The sequence below is a fragment of the Bufo bufo genome, chromosome 3 (assembly GCF_905171765.1).
Source record: "Bufo bufo chromosome 3, aBufBuf1.1, whole genome shotgun sequence".
NCBI lineage: Eukaryota > Metazoa > Chordata > Amphibia > Anura > Bufonidae > Bufo > Bufo bufo.
The window spans coordinates 140,913,661-140,934,893 of record NC_053391.1 but is presented as its reverse complement, the minus strand read 5'-3'; the positions used below and the strand labels follow the sequence as shown (position 1 = coordinate 140,934,893).

Genomic DNA, 21,233 nt, shown 5'->3' with positions numbered 1-21,233 from the left:
AGAACAAAAAGACAAAATAATGGGAATATGTCATTTTACTTGAAAAAATATGTATAAAGGCCATATTAAAACAATTTTAGGAGTCACATAATTATACAAATTTTGCAGTAAAATGTAAAAAAGACAACATATCCACATGGTCAGGGCTGAGGCTAGCTCTCTTCTTACACGCTATGTTGCCCGTTGCTGAGAAGAGGCGTTCCGATGGTGTGGATGTACTTGGGATAGACAAGTATGATCTTGCAAGTTTAACCAATGTAGGATACCTGTCTTCGTTAGACTTCCACCAGCTCAAAGGGTTGCCCTCATTGTGGAGAGGCTTCTCAGCAAAATAGGACTGTACTTCATTTCTGACAATATCCTTTTCCATGTGTTGTCCCTCTGTGTCCTCTTCACTGCTGCCACCAGACTCGAGGAGACTCTCCAGTATGGATGTTCTTGATGTTGAAGGTCCTGGCTCAGCATCAGCTGTCGAAGTAGACGTGCTAGTTTCCTGCTGCTCTTCCAGGATCTCGGTTCTTGTTAGCGCAAGCAGCTCTGTCTGCACTCTAGCCTGCACATTTATAATTTGTTCAGGTGTCAGAAACTTCAGCTTTCTAAATCTTGGGTCCAGTGCAGCGGAAATTATGACCGGATTTATAACCTGTTCTGATTTCACGCCATCTGCTGTGAAGCTGGTCCTTTACTGTGGCTTGGAAGCTCCTCATGGCCGCAGTTTCAAAGGAAGCACGCTCAGTGGACCTCAACAACCCCTTGACAATTGCAGGCAGTGAAGATAGATATGGATACTCTTGCCCACTCATGAACACAGTGGCACACTCAAAAGGCTTAAGTGCCGTACAAAGCTCCTCAAGAACAGTCCACTGTTCTGGCTTTAGATCCCGATAATGTTTGGCCTTTATGGTAACTGATGGGTCTGACAGGGTTGCAGTAACTGGCCACCTTTGCTCAAGGAGTCTGTCAGCCATATAGTAAGTGCTGGTCCATCTGGTGCTGACATCTTGCTCAAGCTTATGTTCTGCTGTACACATCTGCTTCTCCTTCAACTTGGTGCTGGCTAATTCCCTTTTTTTAAAGTGTTCAACCAGTCCTCTAGCAACACTGACAGCTCTATCAATACCTGCATTTTTCATTGCACCATTAATAACAAGCTGGAAAGTGTGGCCAGTGCACCGGATACTGGACCATCCATGCTTCTCCTCCAGGATGTTCGCAGCAGCCACCATGTTTGCAGCATTGTCATGGACAAGGGCAATAATTTTTTTAGGTGGAATTTGAAATCTCTCCAAAACCTCCTCTAACCAACCTGCAATGTGTGCAGCTGTGTGTCTCTCCTCCAGGGGCATGGTTGTCAGACAGATGGAATTCATCTTCCAATCATCCCCTATGTAGTGGCATGTAATGCCAAGGTAAGCCTCAGTTGCTACGCTGGTCCATATGTCTGCAGTCAACGCTATTCTGCTCTCATTATGGTGAATGGTATCTGTCACATGCTGAAAGGTCTCCCTGTACTTCCTCTCTATTAGTGTGGTGAAATGGGTTCTTGATGGGAGCTTATATGAAGGATTTAGTGCACTGACCATGCTCTGGAATCCTTTATCTTCAACCACGGACAGTAGTCGCATGTCAGTGACTAACATTTTTAATACAGCATCTGTGAGAACAGAAGCTTGTGCTGGTGTACATTGGGGATTTACATGCACAAATTCACTCATGGAGCGCTGCTTCTTACTGAAAATGATTGAAAAAGAAATATATTAGTAAAAATCTATTTCTAACTTACTCACATAAATGAGTAGTTTTGACAGAAAGAGCTTTTTACCTGCATAAATTAATACAGATAATTTATTATTACTTACGGGGTTATTCCTTCCTCTGTGACGCCAACGTGTTTCCTTCTCAGGTGCTCGTTCATCATGGTTGTGCTTCTGTGCCACGCCAGCGCTGCTTTGCAGATTTTGCAGACGACCAACTTGTTGGACGGATGTTGAGTGAAGTGCTCCCATGCCTTGCATGACTTTGTCCGCCCGCTTTTATCAGGGGTCACAGTCTCACCAGCATCAGCTATAATGCAGTTCTGTTGAAGCAAATGCTTAAAATTTGTGCTGGTGGGAGAAGGGTTTAGTACTAGGACATGCAGGAAACCTGTAAGTAGCATTACACAACTAAAACTTACACAGCAGAGCAGAGCTGTGTACACCTGTCTCTCACAACCGCAGTCCTACACCACTGGACTCTGGAGGTAGTAGACCTAAGGACAGAAGAAAGAGCAGCAGCATATTAACAAAAATGTATCCACTACTGACTCCCCACACCTGACCCACCACAGCCCTTCCTCACCTTGCAGTGTCTCTCTCAGGGGGATTCTCGTATTGCACCGCACCACTGGACTCTGGAAGTAGTATGTCACCTAATAGGGACAGAAAAAGCAGCAGTGACATAATGAGCCCTGAGCAGGGCACATTATACAGCGGGCAACTGGCCTACCGACGGCAGATGGGCTTAGTGTGGTAGTACGGGTGAAGTCCTCCAGGGCAGGCTGAGGCTCCATAAACTGGATTGGACAGCAGCAGCACCACCATATTCTGTATGGGCACATTGGGCAGGCAGCGAGGCACAACAAGATATTACTGTATATGGGGGACACAAGGAGACATGACGCAACTGGAGACATTATGGGTCAGCAGACACGCGCGGACTGCTACTGCTGCCCTCATAATATGTCTCCTTGTGGCCCCCCATACAGTATACCAGTAGACCGTCTGCGTGGCTGCTGCCCCCACTGTCTCCTATTGTGGCTGCTGCCCTCATATGTCTCCTTGTGCCCCCCCATACAATATTCTTCTGTCTGTGCGTGGCTGCTGCCCCCAATGTCTCCTATTGTGGCTGCTGCGCTCATGCCTCATATCATGTCTCCAGTCCTTTTGGTCCCCCCATACAGTAACTGTCACGGCGGGCGTGCACTCAGTATAACAGATAACGAACCAACCAGGCTATGGGCAAGAGACAGGGGAAGGGTCACCTCCTAGCTAATCCCTGACCTCTTTCTCTGCACTGCTCAGCCCACCTACAGACCTTGAAGGTAGATCTGAGATGTCCCCGTGCCTGGGCTGACAAAACCCTGAATTCCCTGAGATGGTGAAGTGGGAAATAGGAGCAGCCTGCTCGCACAGAACCTGGATTGGATAGATGACACAAAACAACCAACTAGAAACAACACTTATCTTCCTAAGCTGGAACAGACAGCCAACCTTCCTTCCTAGCTTCCAAGATCACAATGATGAGTATAATCCGCTCAGGGCACTGGGCTGAGGAGCTATTTAAACTAATGACTCCACCCAGTGCACCTGATGAGGGGCGGATCCAGCACGACTCCAAAACAAACACTAAACTCGTGCTGCAATCCTGGCCGACCTCCGCACATCGTCAGAGTGGGGCATGACAGTAACTGTAGGTGCTGCACTAGTGCCCTGTGCACTCACTGCTTCTGCCACCCCCCATTGCAGTCACTTGTCTGCTACCAGTCGGAGGGAGTCAGCGACTCATCCCCATTCCCCACTGCCTGCCATTTCAAATTTGCAGTGGTGGTGCCTGCAGCTAGTTGCAGGCAGGCAGGGAGTATGGAGGACCAGCCCTGAGTCGGACAGGGCAGACATAATTGGGGCCACGTGCCGCCCGTCATCATCATACATGCAGACTGAGGCAGACATTACCTTGAGGGCCAGTCCGGAGAGAATGGGACTGAGCTGAATAGACTTTCTCGCCACTCTGCGCGCCGCTCACACACTGCGCTCAGAGGCCCTGTGTCACGTGACTTTAGCGTCGGTGGGCGGAGTCTGCAGCAAGCGAGGAGGAAGTGGCTGAGCCTGGGTGGCCGTTGCGGACGGCGATGTGTATGTAAGTCTGATGAAGGGGTGGGTGAAAGCGGGTAAACGGTGCAGCCAACGAATCGGACGATTATTCGATAACTGGATTCGTCGACAACGAATCCTATTATCGATAAAGTCGATTAATCATTGCAGCCCTAATCAGTACATCATATATACATGTATGTATTCTCAGATCATCAGGGTCTTGTCTGTACACACACTCCGCTGCACTTGAGGAGGTCCTGTACTTCAGTGACTAAAAGTAAGCCTTCCTGCTGTCATTTTACGCAGGAACATGTGCCGACACAGCAGGCAATTATTGGGAACAAACCATTGGCTTCTAACAATTGCCTGTTCATCAGAGGAGGTGAGAGTAGCATTTACATGCAGCAATCATTTCCTCTGTACAGGGTAATCACTTTGTCCTGTAATTGCTCTTCCCCATAGAGATCCTTTGTTTCCGGGCCGTATCAGGAACAGGCGTTTCTAGGAACGCTCCATCTCAATAATTGTAAAGGGCCTTTACTCAACAGAGGTAAGTGCCTCTAGTCTAGCTCTCCACATAACGCACTTATCTTAAGCGTTACACCAAATAAACCTCAAATAAGTAGGCTTATATAACATTAAGGGGTTGCTATTCATGCAGGGAAACCATTACCAGTCTCCTCTATAATGTCTTCCGTGCAGAAATAGCAAATTTTCACCATTTTAATTTAATCTCTCAGAAGACTGAATCCCTACCTTTCTTTAAGCACCAAATCTGTCACGTAGGGATCGGAGTGCAAAACTCAATGCAATAAGAGTTGAACAGGGATGTCTGGTGATTGTGGCAGGGAGCAGTAGTGGTCTGGTGGTTGAGGCAGGGAGCAGTAGTGGTCTGGTGGTTGAGGCAGGGAGCAGTAGTGGTCTGGTGGTTGTGGCAGGGAGCAGTAGTGGTCTGGTGGTTGTGGCAGGGAGCAGTAGTGGTCTGGTGATTGTGGCAGGGAGCAGTAGTGGTCTGGTGATTGTGGCAGGGAGCAGTAGTGGTCTGGTGGTTGAGGCAGGGAGCAGTAGTGGTCTGGTGGTTGTGGCAGGGAGCAGTAGTGGTCTGGTGATTGTGGCAGGGAGCAGTAGTGGTCTGGTGATTGTGGCAGGGAGCAGTAGTGGTCTGGTGGTTGTGGCAGGGAGCAGTAGTGGTCTGGTGGTTGTGGCAGGGAGCAGTAGTGGTCTGGTGGCACTGGGTGGGGTCTGGGACAAATATACAGTAGGCAGTTATAGGACAGTCTTCTACACAATATATTGGACTGTTGCACAGTATAATGTACCCTATAGTCTTTTCTGTGATCTCTGGAAAGTGTGCTCCATACGGGAAAATAGACCTCTGGTCCAGGGTACTTACATAGAAAAACTAATAGCCAAGAGGCTAAAGAAAACCCTGCTTCTTCTGTTAAATCATAACTTTTATTTGATTGCTCTGATACCTAAACACCAAAAGGAAAAAAATAATTTTAAAAACCTGTTGTTTCTCTAGATGACCTTATGTATATAGTAGTGTTAATAGAGTCTCAAGGTTCTATAAAAGCAGGTACCCTACTTTTATAAACCGTTGAGACTCTATTAACACTACTATTAAAGGGGTTATCCAAGTTATATTTATTGATGACCTATCCTCAGGATAGGTCATCAATATCAGATCGGCGGGGGTCCGACACCCGGCACCCCCGCCGATCATCTGTTTGAAGAGAAGGCATGTGCGGTGTCAGCGCTGCCTCCTCCTCACTGTTTACCTTCTAGCCGTTGCATCTGCAGCGGTGAGCAGGTGTAATTACACCCAAGCCTTCCTATTGAAATGAATGGGACGGCTTGGGTGTAATTACACCTGCTCACCGCTGCAGATGCAACGGCTAGAAGGTAAACAGTGAGGAGGAGGCAGCGCTGACACCGCACATGCCTTCTCTTCAAACAGCTGATCGGAGGGGGTGCCGGGTGTCGGACCCCCGCCGATCTGATATTGATGACCTATCCTGAGGATAGGTCATCAATAAATATAACTTGGATAACCCCTTTAACATAACTAATCAACATAACACTACTATTTAAAAAATAGTAGTGTTAATAGAGTCTCAAAGGCTTATAATAGTTAGGTACCAGCTTTTATAGACCCTTGAGACTCTATTAACACTACTATCAACATAAGGTCATCTAGAGAAACAGCAGGTTTAAAAAAAATATATCTTTTGGTGTTTAGGTATCAGAGCAATCAAATGAAAGTTATGATTTAACATAAGAAGCAGAGTTTTCTTTAGCCTCTTGGCTATTAGTTTTCCATTGATTAACCTCCACATGGAGCTCCCAGCAGCAGACAGAAGCCTGCAGGGCACTTCTGGTGTGACATCACCTGGGCACAAGCCTGACACATCAGCAGAGGCTCCATTCCTCCATGCTTTCCCTTCATCAGCAGCCGGCAATGGCGCGGGTGGCGGCGCGCACCGCCCTTTTCATAATTAATGGAATGGATGCTGCTGTGTGTTCAGTGCGCGGGAGAAGGGGGGGGTAAGAAGATCGGCCAATGGCACGGCAGCTTGTGGATACTGACAAATCAGCAGCCTCCTCTCTAATAACAAAGCTCTGTACTATGAGGGGCTTTGTGATTGGATGTCTGTGCTGCCTGTGCCGCTCACAGCGCTCAGTGCGCTCATGAATGGCAGTGAAATCATCGTGTGTATTCATACGCATCAAACGTTTTTTAGGGAGTAAAGCTGCCTGTACAGGTGACTATGACGCTTGTACAGGCGTTATTGCGACCTCTGCCTTCACGTGTATCTTCACCTTCGCAGAGATTAAGGGGGTCATTTACGAACTGACATACACCACTTTTGTGGAGTATATGTGGCGAGGATTCTGTCGCAGTCCATGTTGAGGCAGAATCTGCGACTTCTTCCCTGCTCGTGGCGGGAAAGGGGACAGGCCCGCAAGCCCGTTTCATTCATCATTTTCCACGCCTGGCTTAGACGTAGAAAATGGTCTAAATGTAAGACACCATGAAAGCTGTCTTACATTTAGAATTGGCAGTGGATGCGCCAAAGTTATGTGTGTTTTCATATTCAGGTACATAATTTATAACACCCCTCGTAGATTTTTAGTGGCAATTTTGTGCACTTTTGCTTGTAATTGCGTTTTTTTGCCTTAAAAGCACCAGCTTCATATGTTAGCTGAAAGTCTATGGAATTATTATTATTTTTATTTTTTTTTGCTACTGGAAGTTTTATTTTTATTTTTTTGGGTGCCTGGGTTAAAAAAAAACCACAACATGTTGAAGCTTTTGGATTTTTTTTCCTGACATTTTGACGACATCTCTATAGTAGAAAAAACACCAGAAAAAAATCATGGTTCACACAGTTGCTTAAAACGCAGGTAAAAAAAAAAACTAAAAACTGTTTCTGTGGCATTTTTCTTTAGTGAGAAAGAAGCAGAGCTAAATCCTGTGTGTAGGGGCCCCAAGAGTTTGTGGTTATGGAACATTGTGACCAAGTGCTTTCTATGAAATAAACTGCTTTTAGCACAGTATGTGTAGATCATCTGTGTTTACAAGGAAAGTCCCATCAATCATCTTTTTACAATGGCTTAAATGGATTTATACATATACATCCCGTAACCTTTCAAATGGCTGTAATGATATTTTTGACATATTTACTGACTGTTGCGGGTAAATATTTACATTTAGAATATTGAGGATTATATCGATATTTCCGCTTGACAGCTCAAGCATAACTATAGCAGAAATGATCCAGCGATTTATCAATGTGGTTTTAATGAACAAATATCATTGACGTTTACCAGATGGATTAATAGTTATGCAATTTCCAGGGACACACATTTCTGATATTCTGACTGTACCTCATGAGTATATGGGTGTATGCCTGTCTGTGTATTTGAGTCTCACCTGTAGTGGCCATAGCTGGTTTCTACAGTGCTGCCCCCATTGAAGTGCATGGGAACTGCGAACATTGAACAGGTCTATAGTTCCAATGCTAACGTTGTTTGGACGGCACTCCTTAACAATGGTCCGGTGCTCAGCGGTAATGACAGTCAGTATATAGAAATATGAAACCGCGGCACTCGAGTTAGGTAGTTAATTATTTATTTATCCATCCACAAAAATAGGACTTAAAGAGGACCTTTCACCGATTCTTACCCTATGAACTAACTATACAGACATGTGGAGCGGCACCCGGGGATCTCACTGCACTTACTATTATCCCTGGGCGCCGCTCCGTTCTCCCGTTATGCCCTCCGGTATCTCCGCTCACTAAGTTATAGTAGGCGGAGATTCCAGTCCCTAAGTTATGGTAGGCGGAGTCTGCTCTAGCGCTGGCCAATCGCAGCGCAGAGCTCACAGCCTGGGAGGTTATTTTCTCCCAAGCTGTGAGCTCTGCAATGCGATTGGCCAGCGCTAGAGCAGACTCCGCCTACCATAACTTAGGGAACGGAGATACCGGAGGGCATAGCAGGAGAACGGAGCGGCGCCCGGGGATAATAGTAAGTGCAGTGAGATCCCCGGGCGCCGCTCCACATGTCTGTATACTTAGTTCATAGGGTAAGAATCGGTGAAAGGTCCTCTTTAAGGTCAATGTTTCGGTCTCATCCCGAGACCTTGTTCACGGCCTGGAAGAAAGAAACGTCTGGTGTGGAGGATGGCTTGTAGCTAATGGGCCGCCACATGAGGAGTCAAAAATTTTTGACTCCTCATGTGGCGGCCCATTAGCTACAAGCCATCCTCCACACCAGACGTTTCTTTCTTCCAGGCCGTGAACAAGGTCTCAGGATGAGACCGAAACGTTGACCTTAAGTCCTATTTTTGTGGATGGATAAATAAATAATTAACTACCTAACTCGAGTGCCGCGGTTTCATATTTCTATATAGTTCCAATGCTGACTTTCGGGGCTACAGGATGTCGGATCCTGCTGATCATACATTGATAGCCTATGCTGAGGACAGGCCATCCATTGTAAAATTCTGGACAACCCCTTTAAAATGATTATATTCACAATGTTACCCTAAATGAGAGAAGTCATTGCCAAAAGAAACCTGCATACCTAATGTGAAGATCACAGTACTGAATGGTGGTCCTTGAATCTGTTTTGGTATGTGTCCACTATGCTTGTTTTCCTATAAGCTATTTATGGAAAGATACCTGGGTAAACATCAAGCCTCATCCGGCACCGGTAGCGTCCTGTTGACCACTTTGATGCATCATTTTTCTACGTTTAACTCTGGAGCTATATTAAGCTGCACAATGAAAACAGGCTGACCAGAAATAAAACACTATTGAAATAGGGCACATTACTGTCAGCGGAGACTACGCCAAGTTTGCGGTGCTTGTGTTTTGTGGTCTCCAGGAAGCTGCATTGTAGTGTTTAATGCTATTCAGCAAGATTAACTACACATTAGGTTAGAGGTAAAATATTTAAAGGGATACTATATTGATTTCATATTCTTAATGTGTGATTGGAAGGGATCCAACTGCCGAGATCTCCATGAAAACAAGGGCAGTGGTGCTTTTTGGAGTGCCTTGGTCCTTTCATCATTTTACTAGCCACAGGGTCACTCTTGACCATTTGATGCTTTTCAGAGCCTCTTGCTGGACGAGATGGATTCAATTACATCCCAGACTCTACAGAAGCAGAAAGTAAATTGTTTTCAGCCCCCCTATCCTGCACTTTGGGGGTTGTTAAAGTGATTGTATCTTCAGACAGAGCTCCTTTCAAAATTTGGTTCCCGAGCACCTTCACCAAACAGCCGATTTTGTGGTGAAAAGGTAGCATTGTCTGGTGGCTATTCTGATGAATGAACATCCCTGTAATATAAAGACTGATGTAGTCCACCAGACAGAAGTGGCACATATGTTCTGTGGTGTCCATACACCCTAATGGGCCTTATGGACAGGTCTTGTCTTCATGAGACCACCCCTGTAAGTGGTAAAATGACACTCACTAAAATAACTCATCTCACCAGTTTCCTATTATTTTTTCATTTTTGCTTTTCCTTCCAAAAGCCAGGTATGCCGTGACCCCATCGCTGAGGCTGGGTGGCGGATGTATTACATAGCACCCGCAATGTATGGCGCAGGCTCAGTGTGTGAGCCCACCCATACATTTTACCCTGCACCAATGAAGAGGTATATATTTTTTTTATGGAATCCAAAGCCCGGAAAAGTGGCGTTTGGGGCTCTAAAACCCCAAAAAGTAGCATTTTTGCACAACCATTGTGTGCATCACATTTGACAACTTATTTACACCAATTTTTTAGTAATGATAAATCTCCCTCAGAATTTGTGTTTAAAGGGGTTGTCTCATCTCACACATTGATGGCATATCGCTAGGATATACCATCAAAGTCAGATAGATGCAGGTCCCACCTATGAGACCCATACCTGTCTCTATAACTGTCCCCCGAAAGTGAAGGAGAGCGCACCACACATGTGTGTCATGCTCGCCATTCATTTCTGTGGCAGTTCTGAAAACGTCCACTTTTTCAGAAGCCCCATAGAAATTAATAGATAGCGCACCGCACAAGCGCGGCCGCTGCTTTCTTCTCTTTTATGGGACTGCAAGAGATAGTTGAGCCAGTGCTGGGCTATTTTCGGCAGTCCCATAGAAATAAATAGAGGGAGGCCCCCACACACGGCTGCTCTCCACGCTGTCTTTTGGAGTCCTATTCTGGAGATAGATGCAGGTCCCAGAGGTCTGACATTGGTGGCATATTTTAGCAATATGCCACTAGTGTCTAAGATGAGACAGCCCCTTTAATCCTTATCTAGGGCTTTGTCATGGTGGGGATTTCTTTCTGACATCATACAGACCCCCATGTGTGTTTGGTGTTTTTAACTGGTTTTATAGTCGTTTGTTTAATTCATATTTCTTTATGCTTTGCTATGTTTTGGGGGTGCATGTATGTATTTTTTCTATTTCATGGGTGGATCGCCTTTGCGTGCAGATTGCACCCCAGTTTTTGTCAGAAATAGTAGAGCTCTTGTACTGTTCGTTCTCCCTGAAGATTTTATTTTTATTTTTTAGAAATATTAACCTTGTATATTATTGTATGAGAAATTCTTCCCATAGCTGTCTGCCGTGCTTTATTTCCAGCATGTAATTATCCCAGACAGAAGCCAGTGCTGTAATTAGCCCTAATTCACAGTAATGACGTGTGTGGAACCGTGCATTTGCAAAAATAAGTACTATTATAAGACACCACCATAATATTAAGTGTGGCATCACATCCTGTAAACAGCAATGAATGCCTAGTTTATTTGTACAGAGCACGTATGCCTTACATGTATAGTATATGTTGTGTGGGAAAAGCAATGCAAATAACCAAAGTAACCAATGTGGGATTCTGTATACTAAACTCAGGAATTCTCCTAGAAAAGAGCATGACTCAGCAGCTTTAAAGCTCTTTTAGGGTATGTTCACACGGGACAGATATGCAGCAGGTTACAGTAGCCACAGAGTGGATAAAATTTTACAAAATTCTTGGAAATTGACCTGCGGTGTCGATTTTAAATTTACGTTGTAGATTTGTCACTACAGGTTTCGCCCCTTGCAATGCATAGAAATTGAAATCCAAGTGTAATCCATTGCAAATCCACAGCCAAAGCCAAGACCAATACGCACAGTACAGTAACATGTGGATTTGTGGCAGGTTTGTAGTGGATTCCCAAGAAATTTTTTCTTCTCAATTACATCATATGTGGATTTACTGTTAAAGTTGTTACCAACGGTTTAAACATTGATGGCCTATCCTTAGTATAGACCATCAATAGTAGTTTACACTGGTCCGTACTTAACCTCGCCGTACTTTTCATAGCGGCGTGATGGGTTCCATACAATTGAAAGGGATAGGCCATAAATATTAAATCAGGGGGTGTCTGATCTAAGGATAGGTAATCATTTTTTTAAAACCTGGATAAATCCTTTAAAGGGGTTACCCTCCTTTGCATCACGAGCAGATCTACATGGTTCCGACACTGGTCATAGACTTTACAGGGAAATGTTTCGGTAGGCCGATGCCCAGGGAGTCACCTGAGCCCTTGTCAAGGCTGCCAACCATGGTAAGTAGTGACACTCCCCTCCTGACTCCTGAATCCAACTGTATTGCCATCCTAAGGCAGCCGAGGTAGAAGGACAGAACGTGGCATCTGCTGCTGGCCACCACAAAGGGGCAGCTTATGAGGAGGTATTTTGTGATGCACTGTGGTATTTGGCTCTGCTGGAGTGTTAGGCCTCATGCACACGACCGTTGTGTGTTTTGCGGTCCGCAAACAGCAGATCCACCAAACACGGATGGCGTCCGTGTGCGTTCCGCAATTTTTCAGAACGGCACGGACAGCCTTTAATATAACGGCCTATTCTTGTCCGCAAAGCGCGGACAAGAATAGGACATGTTATTTATTTTTTTGCGGACCACAGAACGGAGCAACGGATGCGGACAGCACACGGAGTGCTGTCCGCATCTTTTGCGGCCCTATTGAAGTGAATAGGTCTGCATCCGAGCCGCCAAAACTGCGGCTCAGATGCGGACCAAAACAACGGCCGTGTGCATGAGGCCTTACAGTGTGCTGCAATATGGCCTCGTCTACCTGTGTTGGCCCTACCTTCTGTCAATTTGGACCCGACTACAACGTGCAGCCACTTTAGTTTTTTCCAGGGCTAATTTAAGTTCCCAGTCTGCCCCTGCTGACAACCCACACCCCTGCCAATCAGCTGTTCGGTACCACATGCTTTGAGGGCTAGTTCAAAAGGGCCATATGTAGTGCCCTGGAGTACGGAGTACATATGGACATTATTGGACATTTGCCTATTTCCCCTATGCTAAATTAAAACTCCTTACTTTATTTCACCAAGAAGGGTTAACTTGCACTGTTTAATACTGTGTAACTGCATTTTATATATATATATGTTGTGATATATATCCTGTTCATTATCACTGTATTTACATGGCTCTGTGCAGGGTGGATTTGATTTAAATCAAAATGATTTAAATCACGATTTAAATCACTAGTCAGTAAGGCTTGATTTAAATCATAGTTTTCTACATAAAGACTAATTCTTGCTGGTATAACTTATAATATTCAAGTAGATGAAGATTTTTAGAATAACAACTATTTATATTAGTTTGATTTGGTTGATTCTGCATTCATAGGTTTGTAGAAGTTAGGATTAAGGTATTTTTCTCAACTCTGTTCATTTTATAACATTTTTGCTGTGAAGATAAGGCATGTGATCTCTGCTGAGTCAAATTCAGTTTTGAGAACTGCAAAAGTAAACCAAGCATCTGTGATAATATCTTGTAGGCAGAGAAACTGCCCAATAATCTTACAAAAAACCTCTGGAAGAGCATGACATTGTGAATGGATTAATGGAATTTATTTACCCAAAAAATTACACATATAGAAACATAGAATGTGTCGGCAGATAAGAACCATTTGGCCCATCTAGTCTGCCCAATATGCTGAATACTATGAATAGCCCCTGGCCCTATCTTATATGAAGGATGGCCTTATGCCTATCCCATGCATGCTTAAACTCCTTCACTGTATTTGCAGCTACCACTTCTGCAGGAAGGCTATTCCATGCATCCACTACTCTCTCAGTAAAGTAATACTTCCTGATGTTACTTTTAAACCTTTGCCCCTCTAATTTAAAACGATGTCCTCTTGTAGCAGTTTTTCTTCTTTTAAATATTCTCTCCTCTTTTACCTTGTTGATTCCCTTTATGTATTTAAAATTTTCTATCGTATCCCCTCTGTCTCGTCTTTCTTCCAAGCTATACATGTTAAGGTCCTTTAATCTTTCCTGGTAAGTTTTATCCTGCAATCCATGTACTAGTTTAGTAGCTCTTCTCTGAACTCTCTCCAAAGTATCAATATCTGTCACCGCCAGCTCTCTGAGAAGGTCTGGCAGACGTTCTTCTGTACCTCTTGCATGATTTTCTTTGTTTTGGTTTCACTTTGTCATCTCCTTTCCTTCTCCCAGCTGTCACCTATTTACACTAATTGCCTCCCTTTATATTCCCTCCCATACTGCCTCACTTTGCGGTTTATACTACTTCCTGGATTTTAGTGTTAACTGCTGGAGACTTCTGTTACTGCTTGTTCAGATAAGTCCTTTCTTGTATTGTGTTTCCTTGCTGGCTTGATTCTAGGTGACCCTGACTCCCTCCGCATTAAGTGCAGGGAGCCGGTGGTCGTGTCCCCTCATTATTATAGGCTTTTCAGGTGTCACACAGTCTAGGTACGAGGGCATGCAATCGTCTACCTCTGAGACCCTTGTATGTGCTTAGCAGTCAGGTTGAGCTCTTAGGGTTTTATAGGGGTCACCTTTATGCTCCTTAGTTTGGGATTAAGCCAGTCGGATGTTTATCCATAACTTCCAGCTATCTGCAACATCATCCGTGTCAATATCCTTCTGGAGATATGGTCTCCAGTACTGAGCACAATACTCCAGATGAGGTCTCACTAGTGCTCTGTAGAGCGGCATGAGCACCTCCCTCTTTCTACTGGTAATGCCTCTCCCTATACACCCAAGCATTCTGCTAGAATTTCCTGCTGCTCTATGACATTGTCTGCCTACCTTTAAGTCTTCTGAAATAATGACCCCTAAATCCCTTTCCTCAGATACTGAGGTTAGGAATGTATCACTGATTTTATATTCTGCTCTTCGGTTTTCATGCCCCAGGTGCATTATCTTGCACTTATCAACATAAAATTTTAGTTGCCAGATTTTTGACCATTCCTCTAGTTTTCCTAAATCCTTTTCCATTTGGTGTATCCCTCCAGGAACATCAACCCTGTTACAAATCTTTGTGTCATCAGCAAAAAGACACACATTACCATCGAGCCCTTCTGCAATTTCGCTGATAAAGATATTAAACAATATGGGTCCCAGAACAGATCCCTGAGGTACCCCACTGGTAACAAGACCATGGTCTGAATATACTCCATTGACTACAACCCTCTGTCTGTCCCTCAGCCACTGCCTAATCCATTCAATAATATGGTAGTCCACGTACAGCCTTATTCTACATAATAAAAAAATGAATCTTTATTTGATGATGGAATAACCTTTGGATGGTAATATATTTTCCTCAAAAAGCATTTTATATTAAAAAAAATCTGATTTAAATAAAAAAAAATCCCTGGCTCTGTGGAAAGGGTTAACAGCTTCACATCCAGGCCATTTACCCCCTTCCTGATAGAGCCTAATTTTGCAAATCTGACATGTGTCACTTTATGTGGTAATAACTTTGCAACGCTTTTACTTATCCAAGCCATTCTGAGATAGTTTTCTTATGACACATTGTACTTCATGACAGTGGTAAATTTGAGTCAATATATTTCACCTTTATTTGTAAAAAAAAATCCAAAATTTACCAAACATTTTGAAAAATTAGCAATTTTTAAAATTTCAATTTTGTAAATGTCATTTTATTTTTTTAGGATGTTAATCCGTATGCAAGCAGATAGCATTTGTTTCCGGCTGACAAATGCATTGAAACACCGGATCCGTCTCTCCGGAAAATGTGTCATCCGGAAAACCGTACCCGGTACTTATTTTTTTGCAATTTTAAAGGTCTGCGCAGAACGGGAAACCGGATCCGGTTTTCCGGAACACTTGGTACCGGATTCTGCATTAATACATTTAAATGTAAATAGAATTTTACGGAATTTTGACCGCTGCGGTATTTTCTCTGACCAAATACCGTAAGAGGGACTGAACATGCTGAACGCATCCTGATGCATACTGAATGGAATGCTTTCGGATGCATTAGGATAAAACTGAAGCGTTTTTTTTCCGGTATTGAGCCCCTGTGACGGAACTCAATACCGTGTATACAGCGATCTAGAAGGCATGGACAACTGGGAACTGTCCCTGCCTTCTCTCTGGGTTGCCCTGCTGTTACGATTAGCGTGCAGCTGCCATCTCTGAATAGACGTTCCAGAATGTCCATTCAGAGATATACACTGCTCAGAAAAATAAAGGGAACACAAAAATAACACATCCTAGATCTGAGTTAATTAAATATGCTTCTGAAATACTTTGTTCTTTACATAGTTGAATGTGCTGACAACAAAATCACACAAAAATAAAAAAATGGAAATCAAATTTTTCACCGCATGGAGGTCTGGATTTGGAGTTACATTCAAAATTAAAGTGGAAAAACACACTACAGGCTGATCCAACTTTGATGTAATGTCCTTAAAACAAGTCTAAATGAGGCTCAGTAGTGTGTGTGGCCTCCACATGCCTGTATGACCTCCCTACAACGCCTGTGGATGCTCCTGATGAGATGGCGGACGGTCTCCTGAGGGATCTCCTCCCAGACCTGGACTAAAGCATCTGCCAACTCCTGGACAGTCTGTGGTGCAACGTGACGTTGGTTGATAGAGCGAGACATGATGTCCCAGACGTGCTCAATTGGATTCAGGTCTGGGGAACGGGCGGGCCAGTCCATAGCATCAATGCCTTCGTCTTGCAGGAACTGCTGACACACTCCAGCCACATGAGGTCTAGCATTGTCTTGCATTAGGAGGAACCCAGGGCCAACCGCACCAGCATATGGTCTCACAAGGGGTCTGAGGATCTCATCTCGCTACCTCTGGCGAGCACATGGAGGGCTGTGCGGCCCTCCAAAGAAATGCCACTCCACACCATTACTGACCCAATGCCAAACCGGTCATTCTGGAGGATGTTGCAGGCAGCAGAACGTTCTCCACGGCGTCTCCAGACTCTGTTACGTCTGTCACATGTGCTCAGTGGGAACCTGCTTTCATCTGTGAAGAGCACAGGGCGCCAGTAGCGAATTTGCCAATCTTGGTGTTCTCTGGCAAATGCCAAACGTCCTGCACGGTGTTGGGCTGTAAGCACAACCCCCACCTGTGGACGTCGGGCCCTCATATCACCCTCATGGAGTCTGTTTCTGACCGTTTGAGCAGACACATGCACATTTGTGGCCTGCTGGAGGTCATTTTGCAGGGCTCTGGCAGTGCTCCTCCTGTTCCTCCTTGCACAAAGGCGGAGGTAGCGGTCCTGCTGCTGGGTTGTTGCCCTCTTACGGCCTCCTCCACGTCTCCTGATGTACTGGCCTGTCTCCTGGTAGCGCCTCCATGCTCTGGACACTACGCTGACAGACACAGCAAACCTTCTTGCCACAGCTCGCATTGATGTGCCATCCTGGATAAGCTGCACTACCTGAGCCACTTGTGTGGGTTGTAGACTCCGTTTCATGCTACCACTAGAGTGAAAGCACCGCCAGCATTCAAAAGTGACCAAAACATCAGCCAGGAAGCATAGGAACTGAGAAGTGGTCTGTGGCACCACCTGCAGAACCACTCCTTTATTGGGGGTGTCTTGCTAATTGCCTATAATTTCCACCTGTTGTCTATCCCATTTGCACAACAGCATGTGAAATTGATTGTCACTCAGTGTTGCTTCCTAAGTGGACAGTTTGATTTCACAGAAGTGTGATTGACTTGGAGTTACATTGTGTTGTTTAAGTGTTCCCTTTATTTTTTTGAGCAGTGTACATCCACCCATAGGACGTTTATATCCTTCGGGAGGATGTGAAGTGGTTAATGAATACTGAGAGACTTTTAGGGCTTTGATTGAGAAACTGGTAAATTTTCCACAGCTGCCATAGGGTTTAAAGAAGATCATGTTTTGGAGGGAAAAACACAGACTTGTTTACCACCATGTTTTGGAGGGAAAAACCCAGGCTTGTTTACCACCAAAAAGCAGTCTGGTTTTAGCTATGTTGTTATGTCTGGAAACTTGCTTTTGTCTGGAAAACCTGCTGTGTCATGGCCATTGAGTATCATTGAAGATCTAATGTAAGTCTATGACAGACGGGAGCTGAAACAATGTATCTGTGCTGAGTTTCTCCACTCCACCCCTCCCACTAGAAGGTTCTAGTCTAGCAAAAACTGTATATAAGGAGAGCAGTCAGAGCCCCTAGTGTGCTGCAGTTAGGGAACGGTGATTAGTAGAGGAGACTTTGCCAGACTACTGAGTGACCAGAAGAAGTTGCTGAGACGGGGATACGTTGCCACAGACCCTGGATCACTAGCCTTAGACCAGGGTACCAGTCTTCTGAAAAGAAAGAGGGGCAGCTAACTTTCCTCAGCATCAAACCCTTCTTCTGCCAGGGAGGAGACTGGAGAAGCTAGCCCAAGGCCTCGCTTGTATTGTTTTGTACCTGAATTCCTCCAGTAAAGAAGCACCCTGGTTTACTGCAGACCCTGACTCTCTGGTCTTATTTCCCATTGGGGTGCACCACTCCTTACCATCCCTTCCGAAGAGCAGCAACACGTGGTGACACCTCAATGGTGTCTGGGGGACCCAGCGTAATGTTGGGGCCACCCCAAACGCATCCACTCCACATAATCCTGGAAAACCCCTTTAAACAAAATAAAATATCTGCAAAAAAATATCCATTATGGATAGAAGGTTTTGCCAACATAGTTTTTTTTTTTTTGTACAGTAAGAGCAGTGAGTCTATGAAACATAGAAGAACAACGGCTGTAAAAGACCACATGATCCATTTACTTTGCCCTTATATATTTTTTTGAATTTTTATCTTAGGACAGACGTACTTCTTCTGGGTTAAATACACAGCAGACTTTATCCTGACATTCAAAGGCTTCATTCAGTAAGGCCCCATTCACACAGCCTATCTTTGGTCGCATCTTGTGCCCGCGTCGGTGCCCTTCTTTAGCGGATCCTCAGTTTGTGAATGGGGCCTTATTGGATATTGTGTTCCATGTATTTACTGTTCTTCCAGTAAAATATTTTTTGACATTGCTTCTCATCTTCCCCTCAACTAATTTCACATTGTGCCCCCTTGTTCTCGCGTTCAGTTTCCTAATAAAATACTTTTCCTTCCGAACCTTATTTTACACGTTAACATATTTAAAGGTTTCAACCATGGTCCTCCAGGCTAAATAGATTAAGTTCTTTAAGTTTTTCTTGATATGGAATAGTCTGCCTCAGCAGGTTGTGATGGTTGATTTGTTTTATGATTTTAAAAAGGGATTTAAGTGTCTTTTTGGAAATATGTAATATAATAAGTTATATGTAGATTGCTTGAGATTAGCTGTAGATCCAGGGATTTATTCTGATTGTCTTCGGGACAGTAACCGTTGTGTCCTGCTCTTGATCAACACTTCTTGATGATACACAGCAAGTTATACTATGGTGATATGATGGATATTATGGTGATATTAGTCAAAGGGATTCTGAGTAATCACAAGTTTGTATTATTAGTATATTTAGCAGGAATTAAGCGCATCCTATATGATATGTTTTTGTTGCTACTTTTCTTTAAAGAACAGCTCTCAAACAAGCACAATAGAAGATTTTTGCTTATGGACTGCTGATTTCAGGTCCTGCCACAGCAATTTCTATGAGATCAGGATAAAGAGGTATTCCACCTTCAGAATATTGATGGCCCATTCTTAGGAGAAGGAAGATATGTGCAGAGAAACCTTACTTTGGCCCTTGTCTTACGACGTGGACATAGAGACCATAATAGACTATTGTCTACGTGGACATACAGACCTCATTGCTTATTAAAAATCATCCTTGTGTTGCAGATGCAACCCAAACTTTTTTTTATTTTTATATGGATGCCTGATTCAGGCCTGAGTGTGAACTTTGATAGTACTCCATATTGGAACAGTGATGATTATGGGCACAATCATGGGGATGCCATGGGGTTTAGGGTGCATTTACATGACCGTATGTATTTTGCCGTCCGCAAAACTTGGATCTGCAAAAGATACGGATGGCGTGCGTGTTGCAGCTGTTTTTTTGCGGATCCATTTTAACAATGCCTATCCTTGTCCACAAAACGGACAAGAATAGGACATGTTCTATCTTTTTTGTGGGGCTACGGAACGGACACACAGATGCGGACAGCTCAGCATTTTTTGCGGACCAATTGAAATGAATGTGTCCTCATCCTATTTGCAAAAAATGTGGGTTGGATGCGGACCAAAAATATGGCCGTGTGAATAGGGCCTTACATTTATTTCAGAACTGTGGTGATTTTTCAGTAGTCTAATGCTAAGGCTACTTTCATACTACCATTAATATGTTCCTGTATTGAGATCCATCATATGGTCTCAATACCGGGAAAAAACGCTTCAGTTTTGTCAATGGGGACAAAACGTAACTGAACAGAACGGAATGCTCCAAAATGCATTCCGTTCCGTTCTCATACCGGAGAGCATGCGTGCTGCGGTTTGCTTTCTGTCCTGGGATGTGGAGCAAGACGGATCCGTCATGACCCCCAATGCAAGTCAATGGGGACGGATCGATTTTCTCTGACACATCTTGGGTATGTTAAAAATAATACAACCGGATCTGTTCATAACGGATGAAATTGGTTGTATTATCAGTAACAAAAGCGTTTTTGCTGAACCCTGCCGGATCCAGCAAAAACGCTAGTGTGAAAGAAGCTTTAGCCAGTAATTTACGAGAAAAATTTGACAACTTACGCAACAACGCGGTATGTAACCATTCAATTAATGTCTACAATCCAGATGGCTTCTTACCTAGATTGTTAAAAAGCTGCTTGATGACCTAACCGTCATGGGTTAACTGAAGTTAGGATTGTTTAATGCCTAGTCCAGACTCCCAGACGGTTCCTGTGATAAATGGCAAGTTCCTATTTTCCTTTAGAAGTCTTCACAGGGCCATCATTTATAATACTTGTCAATAAGCTTATAATTCACCTTTACTTTCCTCTTCTGCTTCCTCCCACAGGGAAACTGTGTAAACCTGACTGAGGCTCTGACGCTCTATGAAGAGCAGCTGAACGTGCTTTATTGCCCGGTGGAGTTCTCCAAGGAGATCGTGTGCGTTCCCTCCTATATGGAGCTGTATCCTTTGTAAACTCAGGACGCTGCCGCCACGTTAATATTGCTTGGAATAAAGGCTTTTCTAACCTCTAATCTATATGCTGATGGACGTAGGGGCACAGTCTACTGTGACGGTTCTGACATTCTAATTTTTTCACTTATTTTTCTATTAATCATATTAGTAATATAAACAGGATTCTTCTATATTTACAGTATTCTTCGCCCTCGCCGAAAATAGTGAACCACACATAGAATATACAAAAAAGTCTTCTTTATTAAATACATCCAAATAGTATACAAAATATCAATATACTTAAGTAAAAGCGATGCAAGTGAGCACTATGAGCCATTATCCCCTAGGGAAAGGGGTAGCATGCATTGCATATGTTGAACACCTAACCCTTCATGTACATTGTAATTATCAACCTAATGTTAAAGAATAACTGTCACATTTGGACCCTAATTT

The 21,233-nt window shown here is 44.0% G+C and overlaps 1 protein-coding gene across 1 annotated transcript in view; it reads left to right on the top strand.

Moving 5' to 3' along the window:
- SMS (spermine synthase) overlaps window positions 1–21,233 on the top strand; it is a 216,777-nt gene that overhangs the window by 176,528 nt on the left and 19,016 nt on the right. The window contains exon 10 of the mRNA XM_040423657.1: window positions 20,673–20,788. Coding sequence (XP_040279591.1) covers window positions 20,673–20,788 — 116 coding nt within the window. The remainder of the gene's footprint in view (window positions 1–20,672; window positions 20,789–21,233) is intronic.